This window comes from Hypanus sabinus, chromosome 20, assembly GCF_030144855.1.
Source record: "Hypanus sabinus isolate sHypSab1 chromosome 20, sHypSab1.hap1, whole genome shotgun sequence".
Classification (NCBI taxonomy): Eukaryota; Metazoa; Chordata; class Chondrichthyes; order Myliobatiformes; family Dasyatidae; genus Hypanus; species Hypanus sabinus.
In genome coordinates, this window is record NC_082725.1 from 62289845 (window position 1) to 62310828 (window position 20984).

Genomic DNA, 20984 nt, shown 5'->3' on the forward strand with positions numbered 1-20984 from the left:
ACCTCACCCATAGCTTATGAAGGTCCACAACTTTCATTCCAGGCCACAGTTTATTCCACTTTTGCTTATTGTAACCTGGGATAGATTCCTTTGGGCCCTGGAGATTTATCAACATTGCTATGTACCAACTGACTCAGTCACAGCCTCAGTTAGTCACATGTAGCAGAGGCTTGCCTGCCTATAAACAAGTAGAGGGGAGGATAAACATGGTCAGTGTTCCCTCCCCTACATTATGTTTCCTACTAATACCAGGTTTCTCGATACCAACATGCAAACTCCACAAAACCCTCTCAATTCACTGGAAGGAGAAGCATATCAATGATGGTTTCACCCTCCAAGCCAACACCCAGTCCTAGCTGCACTCAGTGAACTGCTTTGAGCTGGCCATGTTGCTCATATGCCTGACTCCAGACTCCCAAGAGAGATGCCGTATTTCAGAATCTGTCCTGGGAGGTATCGGCAGGCAGACAGGAAAAATGCAAGGATGTGCTCAAAGTCACTTTGAAGGGCAACCATCAGCAATCTCTGGTCCATAGTATTCAAAGTGGAGAACTTCAAGCCCAGTACCAGGAGCGGAGAGAGGCCCTCTGAAAGTGTCAGAAGGCAGATGCCATATCACACCGTCCGGCACAACCTGCTATGTCTGTGGAGGAGTCTGCACTTCTCACATTACCCTCATCAGTCACATCAGAACTCTCAGAACCAAGTGAAAGTTGGTCACTCCTGATCTCGGAAGAAGAGAGCAGCAATGATTTTTGAAAAAGCCTTAAAACTTGCACTGCTTTTTAGCTGAAAGATACATCACCTGGATTGTAAAGGAGCTACTCCTTCCATTAACCATACTTGGGGCATTTAATTCAAGCATCACATAATAATATACTTTTCATCTGTTGCACTGAACCAAAATATAATGCTGAAAGAGAAGGTTAATTTGCAAGAAGTTAATGAATGGTTTCTTGTTGGTTGGTTTGTAATGAGTTCACAATATTAGACTACTATTTTGTGATATACTTCTAGTTTTTGAAGCTGATTATGGTCCCTGGAGTTTACCACTGTAGATAGTTTGTACATTGTTAATGATAGCTAATTGACCACAGGGTGGATGAGCTGTAGAATTTGAAGGGTTGGCGAGAGACAAAAATGAGACTTGTATGTGATTAATGTAAATTGTGCGTGATGGACAGGCCAGGGCTTATTTCCATTATCAATCAGCACTGACCGTAGGACTTGTATCAGTTCTCTATCTGCTTTGTATTCTGTGTTGCAGGTTTATGATTATTATGGTAACTAGTCTCATGTGAGTGGGAGCATAGTAAAGCAAAGGGAATAAGTTATGTACTCTTGCTTATTTTGGGGCAGTTTGTAGCTTGGGGCTGGCGAAAGTTGTATCTTTCACTGACTACTGAGGTAACACTTAAATTGTATGTTTGCTAATTGCTAATAAAGGATTGAAGAAAAGATTTGACTCTGGAGCAATCATTTCATTGGAGCTGAGGGCGCGTCACGCAAGTACAGCAACCCCACGGGGTTGCAAGCTAGCGGCAATTGTTTTGTTTTTGGATTGGTTCTGCTGTTACTCTTTGCGAGTTTCTTTTCTGCCTGTTTGAGTTGTGATTGTGAAACTGTAACGTTGTCTTTTTGCTCTTTGGAAGGGTGGCTACATAAAGAAGTGAAGAATGGTGGGAAGGGCAACTCTCTGAAGCTGAAGAAGCGTTGGTTTGTACTGACCTATAACTCACTGGACTACTACAAGAGCTGTGAGAAGAACATGACCAAGCTGGGGACCCTGGTTCTGAACAGTCTCTGCTCAGTTGTGCAGCATGATGAGAAGTTTTTTAAAGAAACTGGTAGGTGCCCCTGTCCCTGGTCCTTTTCTTATGTGACTATAATTTTAATACTGGCATTTCAGTGATGAGTGTTGCAACACCTTAAACTACATGTATAGGTATGTTTGTAAGATCAATAGATAGCTATAACAGAATGATTGCATCCTGAAACTGATCACCATTAGCACAGCAGTAGTTCAAGTAGAGATGTTTTGTAATCCTGTTCATGTGTCAGGGGGCTGGTGTGATTCACACTGTGAATCTCTGTTCGTTCCAGAGCAGAATGAAAAGTGATAAGATTTTTAAAAACTCAATCATCAGTTGAGTTCAAATTCCTTCTGTGTCTCAGTATTATTTGGTTTCTGCTTGTTAATGCCTTTTTTAATCCAGTGTACCCAACTAAGTCTTGCACCAGGAAACCAGATCAGGCCCACAACATCAACATCAATAGCTTGCTGTGCTGAAGTGCGTAAATTTTATCACTTCAGCATCAAGCTTGTTTGGTTATCTGGATATAAAGCATGCGCCAATCTCAATGTGAATTGTTACCATGTACAGGCTGCCCCTTGTACGTGGGGTCAGATGGGTGGAGGTGTTGATTTCCTAAGAAATATCACAATTTTCTATGACACAAAATCTGTGCACACATCAAGAAATGTGAGCTGAAAACAAATTGTATATTTATTTACTTCTTTCACGTATATTCTGTAAAAGCGAATTTATCTTAAATTTTTGGAGGTGGTGATTTGAGAATTCTGTTAAAAAAATTGATTTTCTATAACTCGAAGGTCAAAACATGGGGGTCATCTGTAATTTTAATAAAATTTCAAACAGTTTTACTTTTTGCCTATGTTGTACTTTCTCTTTTAATAACACATTTTGGTTGTGAATTGTAAGGTTACTGGAGTACTACGATATATGGCCGTAAGCATTGCTACCGTCTTTACTCAAAGTTGTTGAATGAGGTAACCAAGTGGACAAATGCCATCCAGAATGTTATTGACACTAAACCACCTATCGACACACCCACACAGCAACTTATTCAGGATATCAAGGTAAGAAAATGTCTGAATCAAATTGTATCTCAGTGAAACAGCTTGCTCCTTAATGTTATAGCAGGTGTGATAAATATTGTATAATATGAACCACTAAAGTTTTGACCTGTCCAATCTTGAATTATGGCACTGAATGTCATTACTGTGTGTGATTAAAACTGTTGGGTATAATTCCTTAATTGTATCCACTGGCCATGTCTGCTAAAAGGAGACTAGTGAGATATCTTCAAATCAGTTAATGGTGTTTCACATGGATGATCCAACCCTGCAGGCTCTAGGTCACCCTGGTTACTTCCATAGCCCAAACCAAACCCAAAGTGCAGGGATGAAAGTGGCGCCTTCCTGCTGATGTTGGGTAACAGGGAGCAGTGGTCTCTGAGCTGTTTCGATAGGTGAACACGGGTGTTTTTGTCATCAGCAGAGGGATGCAGTGTGAACAGCAACAGTGCCAGTGTGGTTGTTGAACAGGCAAATCACACTAATTCAGATTGCCAGGCAATTTGCACAGGTGGACAATAAGAAGAACCCCATCGATCCTTGAGTTAGTTTTATTGCCACAGCCCAGATCAACCAAGCGGTAATTTGAGGTAATTTTCTGCTTGTGGTACAGCCACATAAATTGGAGCAAAAGTGGTGGTTCAGTCCCTCTAGCCCAGGGGTCAGCAACCTTTACCACTGAAAGAGCCACTTGGACCCGTTTCCCACAGAAAAGAAAACACTGGGAGCCGCAAAACCCGTTTGACATTTAAAATGAAATAACACTGCATACAACGTTTTTTTTGCCTTTATGCTATGTATAAACAAACTATAATGTGTTGCATTTATGAAATTGATGAACTCCTGCAGAGAAAACGAAATTACATTTCTGCATGCAACAAAAACATTTTGAACTCCGAAAAAAAGACGTTGGGTTGAAAGTTACTTTTAAGTAAAATACTCAATGTCTATTTGAGTCCTTCTTGTATTTATGAAAAACGCCGAACTTAAATTTTCCGCCAGCAGCAAACCAAAAATAACATCAGCCAGCTGTCAGCCTGAAAAATAAAAGGACTATTTCACTGAACAATGAAAAAATATGAATATACATAAAATAATAGGCAATTAAAATATTTATCATACTTGGTTAATGGGATTTCTGCTCCTGGACCTCAGCGCACAGCGTCTGCACATCAGGGCTGTATGACGTCACCTTCATCTTTACACAGGATCGCAAGCTGTCATCTGTGAAGCATGCGCGATGTTTGTTTTTAATAAAGTTCATGTTGGAGAACACCTGCTCACATACATATGTGGATCCAAAGATCGACAGGACTCCAAGCGCATACTTTTTCATGTTTACATAAATGTCGGGCACAGCATTCCATGTTTCAAACACAAGTTGGTCCGGATTTGGAAGGTTTTCAATATCACTCCATTTGTGATTCTGAGCAAGAACGGCCTTCTGACGGGCAACATCTTCAAGGTCTGCTGTCAAGCGTCTAAACTTGGACACCCATATGTCTTTGTCGGCTATGTCGGCCAGTTCCATCTCAAGATCAGGTTGACTCACACCTGCCAATGCAGTCGTATTCAGTAGGGAAGGATCGATGCTTAAGGGAGTGACCGGGAAGGATAATGTGTTTTTTTCCTCTCTGAACTCACAGAAGCGTTTCCCAAACGATGTTTGCATTGCGATGATTGCAGAATGTAAATACTCCGAAATTATCATGTCGTGACCTTGTTTGAACTCTCTCAAATTGGGGAAGTGAGACAAAGTGCCTTTCTGTAAATCTCTGGCAAGCACTGTCAACTTGCGCTCGAATGCCAAGACATCCTCCAACATGTGCAGGGCTGTGCGTCCTTTCCCCTGAAGAGCTGTGTTCAGCGTGTTCAGGTGCGCTGTCATGTCTACCATGAAGTGTAGCTTTTCCAGCCACTCTGGCTGTTCCAGCTCAGGAAAGTTGAGCCCTTTGCTGCCCAGGAAAGTTTTCACTTCTTCCAGACACGCGACAAAGCGTTTCAGCACCTCCCCTTTGGACAGCCACCGGACTTTGTTGTGCAGCAGGAGATCAGAATATGCGCTTTCCATCTCGTCCAGTAACAAACGGAATTGACGGTGATTTAAACTTTTTGCCATTATTTTATTGACAATCTGAATGACAACATCCATTACTTCTGTGCATTCCGGAGGAAATGTTTGAGCGCACAGTGCCTCTTGGTGCAAGATGCAGTGAAAAGTCAGCAGCTTTCTGTCCAGCGACTTCTGCAGTAAAGCCACAAATCCCTTGTGCGTTCCCGTCATATTCGGAGCCCCATCAGTAGCTACTGACACCAGATGGGTGGTCTTTATTCCTTTGGCTCTTAAACAATTCAAGACAGCCTCACAGATGTCCTCCCCCCGTGTTTGGTCTTTTAGAGGTATCAACTCAATCAGTTCTTCCTGTGGCCCGGCAGAGTTTACATACCGGCAGAACAACACTATTTGTTCAATATCGCCTTTGTCTTTAGACTCGTCACAGGCAATCGAGTAGGCCACAGCTGAATTGATGTCTTTAATTTGCTGTCTTGTGATGTCTTCTGCCATTTTTATGGTTCTGTCTTTGACAGTCTTTGCAGAGAGGGGCATATCCCTGATTTTCTGCACAATTTCACTCTTGTTTTTAAAGTCCGTGAATAGATGTTCTGAAATCTTAATGAAAGATTCTTTTATATATTCACCATCTGTAAACTGCTTCCCGTGCCTGACTATTTCCTGAGCGGCAATATAACTGGCGTATGTCGTTGATTTTCCTGACTTCATCCATTTCTGGAAATGATTTTTGCTCAGATCAACCTTCCGCATCAGTTCCGAAACGGCTTTTTTTCTCTCATCTCCATCCGGATATTTTTGAGCAAAGGCTGCGTGTTTACTCTGGAAATGCCTTGCGACATTTGACTTTTTGTTGTTTGCTAGTTTCTCATTGCATATTAAGCATACCGGTAAACCAGTCTCGTCAACAGTGAAAGCAAATGAATCTGTCCACGTATCATTAAACGTTCTGTTTTCTTCAGTCACTTTTCTTTTTTTAGAATTCTCCATAGTTGGCTTACCTTGGATCGAAAAATTAAAGAAATCGCGCACTGGCGGGTGTCAGGTATTGGCAGTGGTGACGTATATTAATAGCGATAAAAACACGTTGCAGCGGTGTGTTCAGGCAGTCAGTAAACTGCAGTCGAATAACTTTATTCGAACTAAACAGCCTTGCTTCTAAGCCTCCCTCAACCCAGCCCCCATGGACGCAGATGCTGCAAAAGACACGTACTCACAAACCCCCGTAGGCAATCTCCCTTAGCCGGAATGCTGGCTAATTGAGAGCCGTTTCGGATGTGTCAGAAAATGTGTCGCCACACTTACATTGTACAAGATCACCATAATCTTCAAATTTAGAATTACATTTCAAAAGCTAACAAACTAACATAAAATACATTTTAATTAAATACTGACCAATTATTTCCCAAAGCCACAGGGAGCCGCAGCACAGAGGTGAAAGAGCCACAAATGGCTCGGGAGCCACAGGTTGCCGACCCCCGCTCTAGCCTGTTCAGCCATTCAGTTGGCTGAATGGCCCCAGGTTCACCATCCCAGCAGAGGTCTCACTTGACCTATGATTTAATCGTCTGCTGACTTTTGTGCAGGCAGACTTCCAAACTGCTGCGTCTGTCCAGAATTTATTCAATTATCCCACTGGCTAACCCACCATACTGTGAGGCTCTTGCCCTCTAGTCAATATGATTTGTTTCTCTGTCCTGCAAACACTTATCACCTTGGAGACCCCAAGTGGATCACTTTTTAAAAAATAAAGTCCCTGAGGCAATATAAACTCGGCCTGTGCATCTGTACATAAACATTTTAAACCCAAGTGTTCTACAAGTAGATTCGCACCACTTGTACATGCATTCCAAAACCACATAATCTGGTGTATGAGTTGTTCTCAGGAACTTGGGTTTTTGAAAGACTTTTCTTGGTTCTTCTTGGGGTTTTTTTGGTCTTGATAATTATGGTGGAAATCTTAACTGAAATTTTGAACTGCAAGTTATTCCATTAACTCTTTCATGGCTTCAGGTTTAGTGAAATGGTGCCTGGAGCAGGCTGCCAGGGACTGTGGTGGGAACAGTCAGATGGTACCATTTAAAAGGCTTTTAGATATGTAGGAAATGGAGGGATATAGACAATGTTTAGGCAAAAGAGATTTAGTTTAATTTGGCATCATGTTTGACACAGAAATCAGGGACTGTTTCTATGAAATAGGAAGAAACGCAGAACAAGCATTCAGTTCTACCAGGATTATCCTTGCTGGACAATGCCACTGATTATATAGGTTTTAATTTTTGCCATATCCCATCTTTTTAAACTCATTCGAAGCATATGCATCAAGTCAGCTGAACAGTGGCTTTCAGTGCTATGGGTTACTCTGGCCTGAATTTAATGTGCTATTTAGGTTGAGTCTTAAGCAGAGCTTTATGCTCCCTCTTCATCTCATCATCAGCAAATTTGGAATGTAAATATTGCTCTTCCTGTTTCAAATAAAATATTGCAACATCTAGTGGAACGCTTTGTGTCCCACATTCTATGCCTGAAGCTCTACTTGGCAGGAGTACAGTGATACAACAGTGCTTGCTGTTGCATCTCTGAGTACAAGGCTCCAAGATGTTAAGTGCCTCATGTGGTCGACTGTAGCATCAGATTCCTGATGTGATTTTGAGCAACTGGAAAAAGGAATTTAATTCTATCTCTATTCTGTATTTTAGGAAAACTGCTTGAATATTGAAGTTGTGGAACAAATCTACAAAAGGAACCCGATCTTACGATATACGCACCATCCTCTGCATTCCCCACTTCTTCCACTACCTTATGGAGACATCAATTTGAGTTGTAAGTTTACAAAAAATTAAAATGCCCACAGCATTTCTAGAGTTTCTATTTATTACATAATTTCAGTGTAATGAAACATCCCAAAAGTCAAATAAAATCTGACACCAAGCCATATAATACAGTATTCAAAAAGGATCAAATTGGAAAACGAGAAATGCTGGAAGTGCAGGAACATAGGAAGGCTCGGGGGTGGGTTGGGGAATTCTAGAGTGCATAACTCCGATGTACAAGAAGCTGCAACTGGAAGATGTGTGTGCTTTGAGATTGAAGGAGGTTCCAGATGTGGAAGAAGTGGAGGTCATGGTAGGAATTAAAAATGAGGCTGACACTGATAAAATTGTGGCATCAATAGGACTGTAGTTAATATATGTCACTGAGTCCTGGGGTTAAGGATGAAAACGGACTTCATTCTTTGGGATATGGGCTGCAGAGGTTTGAATGGTAGGGGAAGGTCAGCCAGCAAAACACTAGTAGTTAAATCTAAAAGTAGCAAACATGGATGAAGTTCTCAGCAGCATCTGAAACTGATATTGATAAATATTGTTCAATGAGAAAGACTAGAAGCTCAGCCTGGCCTTTTTAGGAGTGACTCACTCTCAAACCTCTGTAGATGCTGCCTGGTTCCTCTCACCATTTTGTGTGTTCCTGCTCTGGAATTCTAGCACCTACTGAACCTCTTGAGTTTATTAAAACTACTCCTTGTTTAGGAAATACCATTGCTGTTTGGTCCATGCCTCTCAGCAGAATGTCTGAATTTGGGAGGTGATACGAATGTGGTGGAGAGATGGAGATGGAATATTTCAGGAGGGGATGAATCTTTTTTGGAAACTTATCCCAGGACAGATAGAGTGACAGGGCTACAAGAACTCTGATTAAGTCTTTGCCATGGATCAAGGTGTAACTAATATCAAAGGAGGGAGGTTGTGGCAGGCTTCAGAATACTTTTCCTGTCTATTTGGTGGAAACATCTGTTCATCTACAATGAGATTGCAGCAGACAAGAATGCTGCCAGTACAATTGAGCTGAATGCCATCCTTATGCCAGTAGAACAAAATGTGTTTCTGGACATGACTGAGCATTTAATTGAGGAATAGATGACAGTCATGAAAAGATATTTGAGGAACATCGGAGGAATCACCCAGGACAACAAAGAGAACTATCAGAGGTCAGTTTGGTTAAAGCTCATAGGTAGAGGCAGCCCAAACAGGCTAGTTTGCAGTCTGGGAATTCTATCCTAGAATGTTTACAATGGTCACAGTTCATCACATTGTACATTTATGATTTGTAATTTGTGACCATGGTAAAGGTGATTTTGATAAATGAGCAGGAGCTTAGTTGAAGAAAAAGTTATGAACTTGGGGGTGCAGTGGAGGAGCAGCAATTTCAAAGATTTTGAAGGAAAAATGGACAAGATAGCGGAATTGGGCATGGATATTTTTGGTGGGTGATGATACCAGGTTTGAAAGGAAGCAGGCAGCAGCCACAAAGATGGAATGAGTGGTAACATAGGACCAGGAAAGGGGGAAGTTTACAAAATGTAGCTACTTGAGGAGAATGGAGAACTTTAAATAATTATATGGAATCATAGTAATTTTCTCTGCAGTAAAACAAGGATGGATGAATACACTGTACTGCTTTTATTACATAAAACGTTTCCAAATTGAGGAATAAGGTGCCTTTCCCTTTAGTTCTTTGGACTGCAGATATTGACCAATATTAAAGATAGATAGTTAATGTTGTGACCAATCAGCTTCTGAACACTCCCATTAAAATCACTCCTCTCCTCCCAAAAGGTCCACCTCTGCAGCAATGTATCTTAATTCAGAAATAATGGACCTGAACTTGCATTTTGTCAAAGCAGGGAGTAGTTACAGGAACAATGTATGTCTCTATGCAATTATATTTGTAACCCCTGTTGTTTTTCACAAAAATAAACTAACACTTAATTTCTGTTGATTGTTCTGATTTCTAGTGCTGAAAGAAAAGGGTTACACAACCCTACAGGAAGAAGCCATCAAACTCTTCAATTCTTTGCAGCAGATCGAGTCGGTTTCTGACCCTATTCCCATCATACAAGGCATTCTGCAGACAGGGCAGGATCTGCGGCCCCTGCGGGATGAGTTCTACTGTCAACTTATCAAACAAACAACCAAAGCGCCTCAGCCAGGGAGCTTGAGCAACTTGCGCTGTTGGCAATTACTTACCTGCATGAGTTGTACATTTCTGCCCTGCCGTGCTGTCCTCAGATACCTCAAATTTCACCTCAAAAGGTACAATCTTTGTACACTTTCATGATTTAAAAAAAAATCCTGATCTCTCAATTTATCTTGTTATGGCCCTTGTACTTTATTTGTCTACCTAAGTTGCCCTGTCTCTGGAACTATGTCACTAGGCTCTGTATTCTGTCACTGTTTTCCCTTTGGTACTCGCTCAGTGTACTTATAAATGGAATTTTGTCTGGATGACATGCAAACAGTGCTTAAAACTGCATCTTGATCTCAGTGCATGTGACAATAATAAATTATTTGCCAATTACCATTCCATATCAATTTAATGGAAATATTTGCTAATCTGTTGCTGCAAGTCACTTTACTTGCCCTAATAATAACTGTGTAACTAGTGAGCTGTGTTAATCATATTATCATCAAATTCATTTAAATTCTTATTTTGGTTTTTAATTATAAAAGCTCAGAATCTAATTTGGATATTTTAATGTATCCAAAATGTGGGTTTCTTCATAGTGCACCTCCATAATGTGATCTGCCTGATTCCAACAATTGCAGTCTGTTTCTGTGTCTAGGATACGAGACCGGTTTGCAGGGGAGCTGGAGAAATATGCAATATTTATATATGAATCACTGAAGAAAACAAAAACTAGGGAGTATGTGCCATCTCGAGAAGAAATAACAGCCTTGATCAACAGGCAAGAAATGACGACGACGGTTTACTGCCACGGAGGAGGTTCCTGTAAAATCACAATTAATTCCCATACAACTGCTGGGGAGGTAAGGGTTCATGATGGAAGAAAAGTGGTCAGTGTCACTTTGCACATGGATCGCATGTAATGTTAAATGGATTGGAAAATCAATAAACTTTAGCACAAATTAATGCAACGGGAACTCTTCTGAACAATTTTTTTGTGTAGTAGTGCCTCTTTGAAAATCTCTTGCCTATATATCCAGAGGTAGAAAGTAGTAAATCTGTCTCTTACCTATGTCTCCTCGTCTTTGTTATTTCTGTCCACGTCTTGGTATTAAAGAGGGAAGATTCTTCCTTGTGTATCTTTTGTGTCAGTCCCTGGGTAGTAAGGCGAGACTGGAGGTGCGAGATTCAGCTTCCTGATGGTAAATAATAATAAAGTTTCTTCTCTGGGTAATCTCAAGTTCATTACTTCTGGCAATAAGGACTAAGATGGTTTCTTTAAAGTAGAAGTATAAAATACAGGATAACAGTTTTAAAGGGGAAAAATGCAAATAGTTTTGTTTTTCTTTTCTTCAGGTTGTTGAGAAGCTGATTCGTGGACTGGCCATAGAGCACAGTAGAAATATGTTTGCTCTCTTTGAACACAAGGGTACTACTGCTAAAGCAATTGAAGGCAGAACAGTTGTAGCTGATGTTTTGGCAAAATTTGAAAAGTAAGTACTACTCCCTCAGATAATCCATGTGTGCAGTATCTCCAAACTAATAAAGAAGGCATCTATTATTTTAATTGGGTAAAATAAATACAGTGTGATTGGTTCGAGTAATTTTTGAGCAGTAAAGATGGTGGGTATGGGAGGATTGGAGATTGCCAATACAGGCAGTCCCCAAGTTATGAACAAGTTCTGTACCTGAGTCTGTCTTTCAGTCAGATTTGTATGTAAGTCGGAACAGGTACATCCGGTATTATTTAGCATCAATTAGTCAAACATTTGTCTTAGTATGTAATATATATTTTACCTTTCTTTGCATATCAAACACTTAAGAAATGTCTGTATTTCAATAATTAAACCACTGTGTTGCTTAGTAATAATTGTAGCTTTCATCAGGGCAGGGACTTTCACATGCTCCATTATTCTCACTTTATCCTTTACCTGTATCCTTTAAAGTTGTTCTGATTGTTGACCAACTGTAGCCTAACGCTTTTCCAATGACCGATGGCATTTCACCTCTTTCCAATCGCTTTATTATTTCCACTTTATTTTCAATCGCGATCATTTTCCATCAACAGAACAGAAAACTGGATTTTATATTCTATCGCTGAGCAGCAGTGAACCGTCTGATTGGCCTATCAGAGTTCTCTTTAGGAACTAGCTGACTTGGTCAGCATTTCTAATCTGGCTATTGTTCACGATGGCTCTTAATAAAAAAATACAGCAGCAGCCGTGGGCAGCAGGTCTTGTGCTGCTCCGGGTCCTAAAGTCCACCCACACGGAGAAAGGTTAAATGGGACAAGTGGGGGCATGGCTGACTGGAAAAGGGGGTCAGGGTGAGTCTTGCTAAGAAATATTTAAGCCAAATACAAAGTTACACATTCAACACAGTGTTAACGGCAACGACTTAAAATGGCAGACGGCATCGTGATCAGACTTAAAATGGCAGACGGCGCTCTCCTCCCTCCGCTCGTAAGTACAAGTTGTCCATAAGTTGGATGTTCGTAACTCGGGGACTGCCTGTAGTGGAGAGATTTGGAGCAGGGCTTTGGCTTAATTTACTGAGAGATTTGTGAAACTCAGAAGATACAGTTCTACTCCTCTTAGTCCACAGTGCTGTAATGGCACATATTTGATAGATCTTGACTTGCCTTGTCTTGCCACAGAAATAAGGAGGGACTTTCAGGCATTCCTGCTGTTCAGTGAATCTCCTCCTTGTTTTGTAACAGGTGGAACACCTGAGATAACAAACTGCAAGGGGTTGGCCAGTGGGAGCGCATTGATAACTCATTCAGCCAGTGAGGTCTAATCCCGGCGTGGGAAGACACTCATTTCTCAGCAGAGTTGTGTGACCATGCTGGAGCTATGTAGCAGTACCTATGTACTATGTAACTGCACTAAAATAGTTGCCAAGTATAAACCAGGTTGGCTGGCACTCTTGGATGTCTGACAGCTTCAAAACTTTAAGAAAAACGTCATTTGCAGAGTGTTCATCAGGTGACCTGATAAGCTTCTTCAGCACCCTCAGGAGTGTGACAAACGTTCTGCTGGAAGAGCTGAAGGTGGAGTCTTTTGACTGGCTGAGTTCCTCCAGCATCAGCAGTCTCATGTCTTCATCATAACAAGTGGGCGGCATAATCACTTACAAATTGAGTGCAGATACCTGCAGAATTGTTGACTAATTACAGTTGTTTTTTTCTGCTATCCAGAGCTGCTGCCACTTCAGGTGATTCATGGAAATTCTACTTCAAACTCTACTGTTTCCTTGACACTGAAAACATACCAAAAGATAGTGTGGAATTTGCCTTCATGTTTGAACAGGTATGGCCAAAGGAAGCCTTAATCTGGTAAACTAAGAAAAACAAAGAGACACATTTCTCCAACAATACTGTGTTGCAATCAGATGTGATTGTATGGCAGGTAACCATTGCATGTGACTCTTAAAGATTCTGAATGTGAGTAAGAGCACCAAATAGAAAGGCAAGGATTTTAACCGTCTCCCACATTGCAGAAATTGCTCCTCTGGATCACTGTCATTTTTGGGGGATTAGATAGATTCTCATCAATGGAAGATTATTATTTAATTCGCTGTTGCTTCAGTGCACTTTTTTAAAATGTGCATGCTGATGAGTGAGCATAGTTATCTACAGAAATAAACCTAGTCGTAGCTTTTTATTAAGGCCAGGAACTTGATGAAATTGGGTAATTGATGTTGCTTTCTGATTTATATAATCACTTGCCATATTCCCACTGAAGTTTAAACCATCCATGAATAATACCAGGAGACAGGAAGCAGCACCGTGCAGTAATGAGGATAGCCAATGCCTCAGTAACCGGAGTTCAAATCTGACTCCAGTGCTGATGGGTGGAGTTTTCACAAATGCTCTGTGATTGTTGGGTCCTCAGGTGCTCCAGTTCACTACCAGCCCTTTCCCCATCACATCCCAAACATGTGGAGGCTGGTAGATTGCACCTAGTCTGTAAGTGAAAAGCAGAACCTGTAGGGAGAGTAAACGAATGCTTATGGGTTGATGTAAAAGAGCATGTTTATATGTTTTATGAGAGACTTCTCTAATGTGTAGAACTATGGAATTTTCAAATCCATAAATGTTCATCAGGAATGAATACATGAGATTATAATTTTATCAATAACAATTTATTTTGTTTATTTTGACTACTAGGCTCACGAAGCAGTTATTCACGGTCACTATCCTGCCCCTGAAGAAACCTTGCAGTATTTGTCAGCTTTGAGACTTCAGTTCATGCAGGGGGATTACTCCATGCATGCTACACTGCCAGAAATGGAAGAGGTGTTTCCGATGAAGAGACTAAAGACACGAATCACACAATCAACCAGAAGCTTTGCTCCTTCTGCAGATCGGAATGAGAAGAAACGATCCAGCTTCCTGGAGGGAACTTTGAGGCGGAGCTTCCGAGGAGGCTCCATCAGTCGAATGAAGTCAGATGATGACCAGATGATGGACATGTGGGTCAATGAGGAGATTTCATCAGTCAGGACCAATATTATTGATAAGTGGAGAAAGATGCACGGAATGTCACAAGAGCAGGCAATGTTCAAGTACATGGCTTTAATAAAAGAGTGGCCAGGATATGGCTCAACTCTCTTTGATGTGGAGGTGAATACAAACGATTTCATGTGTTGAAATATAACAAGTGGTTCAAGTGATTTGTTATTATTGTCACATGTACCAATATATAGTTTTGCATGCCATCCATACAGGTAATTTCCAAACAAGCAGATCAAGGTAGTGAGCAATAACAGTCTGTAAATAAAAGTCTGGCTTTACACTTACAGAGGCTCATGACAAGCAAGGTAGATTGTGAGATCAATAATTCATCTCGTTTTACATGAGCTCCATCTGAATAGTCATATTATGGCAGATAGAAAATGCCCTTGAGTTTGATAGTGTGTGTTTTCAAGCTTTACTGTTGGGGGGAGAGGTGGATGGAGAGATAAGAGAAAATGATCAGGGTAGGAGGGATCTTTGATCTTGCTTACTATTTCCCCAAGACAGTGGGAAACGTTGACAGTCCACAGAAGGGTCTCTGCCCTGAAGAAGCGTCTCAGCCTGAAACATCAACAGTTTATTCATTTCCACAGATGCTGCCTGACCTGCTTGAGTTCCTCCACCATTTTGTATGTGGTGCACAGAAGGGAGGCTGTTTTCTTTTGTGATGGCCTAACCTTTAGCTACGACTCACTGCAATTTCTTGTGGCCTTGGCTAGAGAATTTGCCGTACCAAGCTGTGGGCATTTGGATAGGAAGCTTCCTACGGTACATCAATAAAAATTAGTGAGGGTCATCAGAACATTCCAAAATTCCTCTGGGGAATGTGCTGGTGTGCTTTCTTAGTTATAGCAAAACAAATTGCAGAATTTCAAGTCAATGCTACTGTCAAGTCGATGTCCTCCAGCATGTTAAAATTTATTTTTGTGACAGTTATCTATTGCTTGTAAGTTTCTCAGACCTCAGTGTTACATCTAGGAAATGGGAAAGAACTCTGGCAAACAATAATTTTGCAGCAAATACAGAATTTATAAATGCATTTTAAAATATTCTTTTTGGGTATTTTCCAGTTCTTTAAAAAATATGCTTCCTTTCCTGAAATTTATGAGAAAGTAAATGGATATTATGTTATTTTTTTACAGTGCAAAGAAGGTGGTTTTCCCCAAGAACTGTGGCTGGGTGTTTGTGCTGAATCTGTCTCTGTTTACAAACGAGGAGAAGCCAGACCGCTGGAGACATTCCCATATGAAAGTATCCGGTCATTTGGAGCTCCAAACCCAAACACGTATAAATTTGTGGTCGAAGAGAGGGAATTGTTATTTGACACAACCGAGGTAAAGTAAAAAGCCTTTCGGTGTGAATGAATCAAATTGTCATTGTACAGGAAACATAATTTTCTCTCGTAGAGAGAGTTGCTAAGTTTTGGAACATGACCAAAAAAAATGATGGAACTTGATTCAATGAGAGTTTTCTGAATTCAGTTAGTTGTGTAATTGATGAGAATTAATTTGGAGAACAGTGGTAGAAGGATTGAAGAGTAGGCCAAATCAGAAAGATTTTTCTCAAAGAGCTGACAGAGACACAATAGGCTCCATTCATTGTTGGTATGTAAGAAGAATTTGTTTGTATCCAGTCGCTATGCCTGGTCTAATTGGAGCACTAATCTGAACTGAAGTATTCATTGGTTAAAAGAATACACAAGTTTCTAGTTTTGTTTTACCATTAAGGGGTAAGCTAGGGTTCCAATGGTGGCAGCAGTATAAAACCTGGGTACTCTACAGAAAGAGATTCACCTCCTGACACTCTAAAGCCTTTCCATTATCCACAAATCGCATGTCTGAAGCACAGTAGATTATTGTCCACTGACCTGGATGTCTATTAAATTCCTGAAGCTTGACCCCATCAGTGGCAAAGCAGACTGCTTGACCGGTTCCAGCTTAAACATTCATTCCTTGGACCACTTGTGTATGGTGTTCCCGGTGTGTATCACCCACCACTACTGTTAACTGCCCAGTCTACTCCAACAGTACCTCCCATTACGCATCAGCTTCTTCCAACAAGCAAGAGCAATGGAACACTACCAGCAGCAGGTTCCATTCCAAGTCGAGCACTGTTCTGTTATGGGAATGTATCACTAGACCTACCTTATTACTCGGTGAAAATCTTGGAACTCCCTTCCCAACAGCACATTGAGAAGGCAGCTCTCCACCACTTTCTCCAGTGCAGTTACAGATGGGCAATAAATACTGGCCTAAAGCACATTCCAAAAAAATTAGGAATAAAACACGAGTTCTCTTCAAACATTACTTGCATCCACAGACTTTCACATTTTCATCTTCATCCAATTAAGGCACGTTCAATGTGTGTGAACACAGACTTTGGACTCCAACCTGCAGACCGTGTTGCTGTCTGAAACAGAAAGGCACAGGTGTTGGTGCACAAAGGTGGCGTGCACACAAATGGTGAATTATTGTCTTGTGATTACAAGACCCTGTTGGATATTGCTAATGTAAAATACTACAAGTCTGATTCATTGGAGAGACTGATGGCAAGGGTGCTACGTGGCCTCGGTTGTGGTGAGGATTAGGCCTCATGCCGCAGGCTTGTCTATTACAGCCATCCAGGAGCGGAGGCACCAGAGGCAGTGTGGCATGGCATCTGTGCTGGCCTCTCCCATCGGTGCTGCCCACCGTTGCTCGATGGACGATAAACTGGATTGCATGCATTTGCCTGCAGACTGATGAGAGGTTGTTCTTGCTGATAATACCCATGCACCACCATTTCATAGGACGTGTCATTCAGTAACTTGGGCTTTACTCCTATCTTATATGTGCTCTATTTAGCTTGTGCTGCATATGACTGTTGATACTGTGTTTTGCACCTTGGCCCTAGAGGAGTGCTTTTCTTTGGCTGTGTTCATTGGTATTCATGCATGGTTGAATGATAATCAAATTTGAACTTGAACTTCTCCCGTAAGAAGGCACTTATTCGTATTATAGTCACAGGTAGATGTAAAAGTAGGGATGGCCTATAAAAAGTTCAGTTCTACTTCCCAAGGCCCTGCCACTTGTGTAGGTCCTGCACTGGTTTGTCTTAGATAAAAGGCAACATCTTGCATTTGTCAGAATTAAATTCCATCTACTATTCCTTGGCCCACTGACTCAGTTGATCAAGACACCATTGTGATATTAGGTAACCTTCTTCACTAAATAAAACCTTGAAATAATTTTGTAGGTAGTTAATGTACCAGTTCTGTACTGTATAACTCTGTGATAAACCAGTGTCTTCAGAAGGTTTATAACTGCTGTATTTTATTGTACAGGTGATGGATCTTGCCAAGCTTATGAAAGCTTATATCAGCATGATTGTGAAAAAGCGCTACAGTTCCTCATGTTCAGCAAGCAGCTAGCCACCACGAGATCTATTTTGCCAATGATGTCCTTCTATGAATTGTCTTCACATCCTACGTTTGCAGACTTTTTCTTCATTCAGAGGTGCTTGATACAAGCCATATTGGTTATGCAGGATAAAGTAAAGCTTGCTAAGGTCAGCAAGCGTGCTCTCCTGAGAAATACTGGGATTTTCAACAAGAACCTTTCTGTTTCAAAAGGAGTATCATATTTTTGACATTGCTTCTCAGGACTCATGACCTTAATCAGCTCATATCCCTTATTGCCTTAACACACACTGCCTCTAAGCAGAGAACGTGCCTTACAGTTTTAAAAGTTACCTTGCTCTGAACAATGACTTGGATACAAAGACTGCTTTAAACCATGAGTGCTTGAATGAGGAAATCTAGGTTGGAGGGAACGACAGCTTTAAATATTAACCTGCTGAAGTGAAATCTACAAAGCTTCTCCATATCTTTGCCTTTGGGAGAAAGGCAATCTGGTTCTCACTCTGAGTTAAAGAATAGAGTTGGTACCTGGAGCAACTTCTAGCTAAGTGTTAGCTACTCTTCTGCACTAAGACAATACTTTGTCCTGAGAGTAATGGTGGTGATTAAATGGGATGCTGCAGGCAGCCACGCCCAAAGCCTACAGTCACACTCACCATTATTGAAACACATTTTTCACAACATTTCTTTTGTGAAGGGAACTTGAATGTGCAATGTTGTATACAGTGTGTGTGTTGATGTATGTACATTTTGTTAGCAACAAAGATAGCAGTTTGATCTAAACTATTACTTTTAATCAAGCATTTGGTCCTGACTAAATCGAAAAGTATGTAACTTTCTTAATTTGATCTTTACAAATCTCTGGGCTAAAGTCATACTGCAGTACGTTCCACCTGTAGTAGCTTCCTAAGCCTTCTATTTTCTCAGATGTTGTAGCTAACATAAATATTTATACAGTTACAAGCAATTTTGTATGCTTAAGTTAAATATAAAGTATATAAATGATAAATCTAGGAAATGTTTGCTGTTATAGTTTTTGCAACATGTAAAGAAAGACCTGTTCTATTAACAACGTATTAGCAAGAAGCAAAACACTGTTGAAGCTTGAAATCTGAAATAAAAGCAGAAAATGTTTGAAATATTTAGTAGTTCAGACAACATTTGCAGAAAGTCAGTGTTTCAAGCCAATGATCTTTATGATGAAGCAATGCCCACTTGTGCTAGTATCCTGCTGAGGGAAGCATCCTCTCATCATCAATCCAGTCACAACCCCGTGATGCTTCTACGCCAAGGTCTGCCATCCTCCTCCTCCTAAATACCAGTGGGTATAGGTCCAATCTGCTCAATCTTTCTTTCTAAGTCTGATTGTATTTAAGGCAGACATTGAAAAGTTCTTGATTGGTAAGGGGGTTAGAGGTTATGGGTGTGGATAGGTAGTAAAATCTGGGGAGAATTAGCTGGAAAATGGAAGGCAAACGGTGTATTGGCCTTCATCAATCATGGAATTGATGGAAAGAGAATGGGGTTAAAAAATGATTGAATAGTGAGACAGACCCAATGGGCCAAAGTTCAATCTATATCTAAGTTATATAACCTTGAGATTTGTCTGCTTATAGGCAGTTACAAAACAAGAAACCCAAATCTTCTCCTATGTCTTACAGTCTAAGTCAACCCCTTCAATTAATTTATTGAAGCTTTTCTGAAACTGCAAAGGAGACCAAAACTGTATGCAATACCATAGATGCAGTTTGCCCAATGTTGTGTTTAATCGCAGCAAGATTTTCATACTCGATCCTCTTTGAAATAAAGGCCCATGTAACATTTGCTTCTTGAATTACTTACGGTATCTCCAGGCTATCTTCCATACACAGCAGCAACCTTTGTTCACCAGCATACGGTGCTCTCAGTCCAATTAAGCAAGATTCTGCTTTCTTCCAATCTAGAATTGGGTTGCATTCCCAGGATAGTAAAATGGCTGATTGTGAGTGAAGGTCCTTCTGCACCATTTAGTTCCACTTCCCTGCTGTGTCCCTATATTCATGCAAGTTCTCTTTCAACTACATCCAAAAGTAAGTCTTAACTCTGTATCAAGTTAAAAAAAAAATCAGTTTTAGAACCACAGAACATTACAGCATAGAAACAGGACTTTTGGCCCTTCTTGGCTGTGCCGAACCATTTTTCTGCCTAGTCCCACTGACCTGTACCTGGCCCATATCCCTACATACACCTCTCATCCATGTATCTGTCCAAGTTTTTCTTAAATGTTAAAAGTGAGCCCGCATTTACCACTTCATCTGGCAGCTCATTCCGCACTCCCACCATTCTGTGTGAAGAAGCCCCCCCCGCCCAATGTTCCCTTTACACTTTTCCCCCTTCACTCTTAACCCATGTCCTCTGGTTTTTTTCTCCCCTACCCTCAGTGGAAAAAGCCTGCTTCCATTCACTCGATCTATACCCATCATATTTTATATACCTCTATCAAATCTCCCATCATTCTTCTGTGCTCCAGGGAATGAAGTCTTAACCTCTTCAACCTTTCTCTGTAACTCAGTTTCTCAAGTCCCGGCAACATCCTTGTAAACCTTCTCTGCACTCTTTCAACCTTATTAATATCCTTCCTGTAATTTGGTGACCAAAACTCCAAATCTGGCCTCACCAATGCCTTATACAACCTCACCATAACATTCCAACACTTACAGTCAATTTTTGATTTATAAAGGCCAATGTACCAAAAGCTCTCTTTACTACCCTATCTAACTGTGATGTCACTTTTAGGGAATTTTGTATCTGTATTCCCAGATCCCTCTGTTCTACTGCACTCCTCAGTGCCCTACCATTTACCTTGTAGGTTCTACCTTGGTTTGTCCTTCCAAAGTGCAATACCTCACACTTGTCTGTATTAAACTCCATCTGCCATTTTTCAGCCCATTTTTCCAGCTGGTCCAAATCCCTCTGCAAGTTTTGAAAACCATCCTCACTGTCTACTACACCTCCAATCTTTGTATCAACAACAAATTTGCTGATCCAATTTACCACATTATCATCCAGTCATTGATATAGACGACAAATAACAATGGACCCAGCACTGATCCCTGTGGCACACCACTAGTCACAGGCCTCCACTCAGAGAAGCAATCCTCCACTACCACTCTCT

At 40.8% G+C, this 20984-nt stretch overlaps 1 protein-coding gene across 1 annotated transcript in view; it reads left to right on the forward strand.

Moving 5' to 3' along the window:
• Nucleotides 1–19638, forward strand: part of myo10 (myosin X) — a 264485-nt gene extending 244847 nt beyond the window's left edge. Inside the window, exons 32-41 of the mRNA XM_059945625.1 lie at nucleotides 1653–1847; nucleotides 2724–2881; nucleotides 7649–7772; nucleotides 9745–10042; nucleotides 10573–10777; nucleotides 11271–11407; nucleotides 13114–13225; nucleotides 14086–14541; nucleotides 15576–15767; nucleotides 17756–19638. Of these exons, the coding sequence (XP_059801608.1) occupies nucleotides 1653–1847; nucleotides 2724–2881; nucleotides 7649–7772; nucleotides 9745–10042; nucleotides 10573–10777; nucleotides 11271–11407; nucleotides 13114–13225; nucleotides 14086–14541; nucleotides 15576–15767; nucleotides 17756–17842 (1964 nt within the window). The 3' untranslated portion in view covers nucleotides 17843–19638. The remainder of the gene's footprint in view (nucleotides 1–1652; nucleotides 1848–2723; nucleotides 2882–7648; nucleotides 7773–9744; nucleotides 10043–10572; nucleotides 10778–11270; nucleotides 11408–13113; nucleotides 13226–14085; nucleotides 14542–15575; nucleotides 15768–17755) is intronic.
• Nucleotides 19639–20984: the final 1346 nt, after the last annotated feature.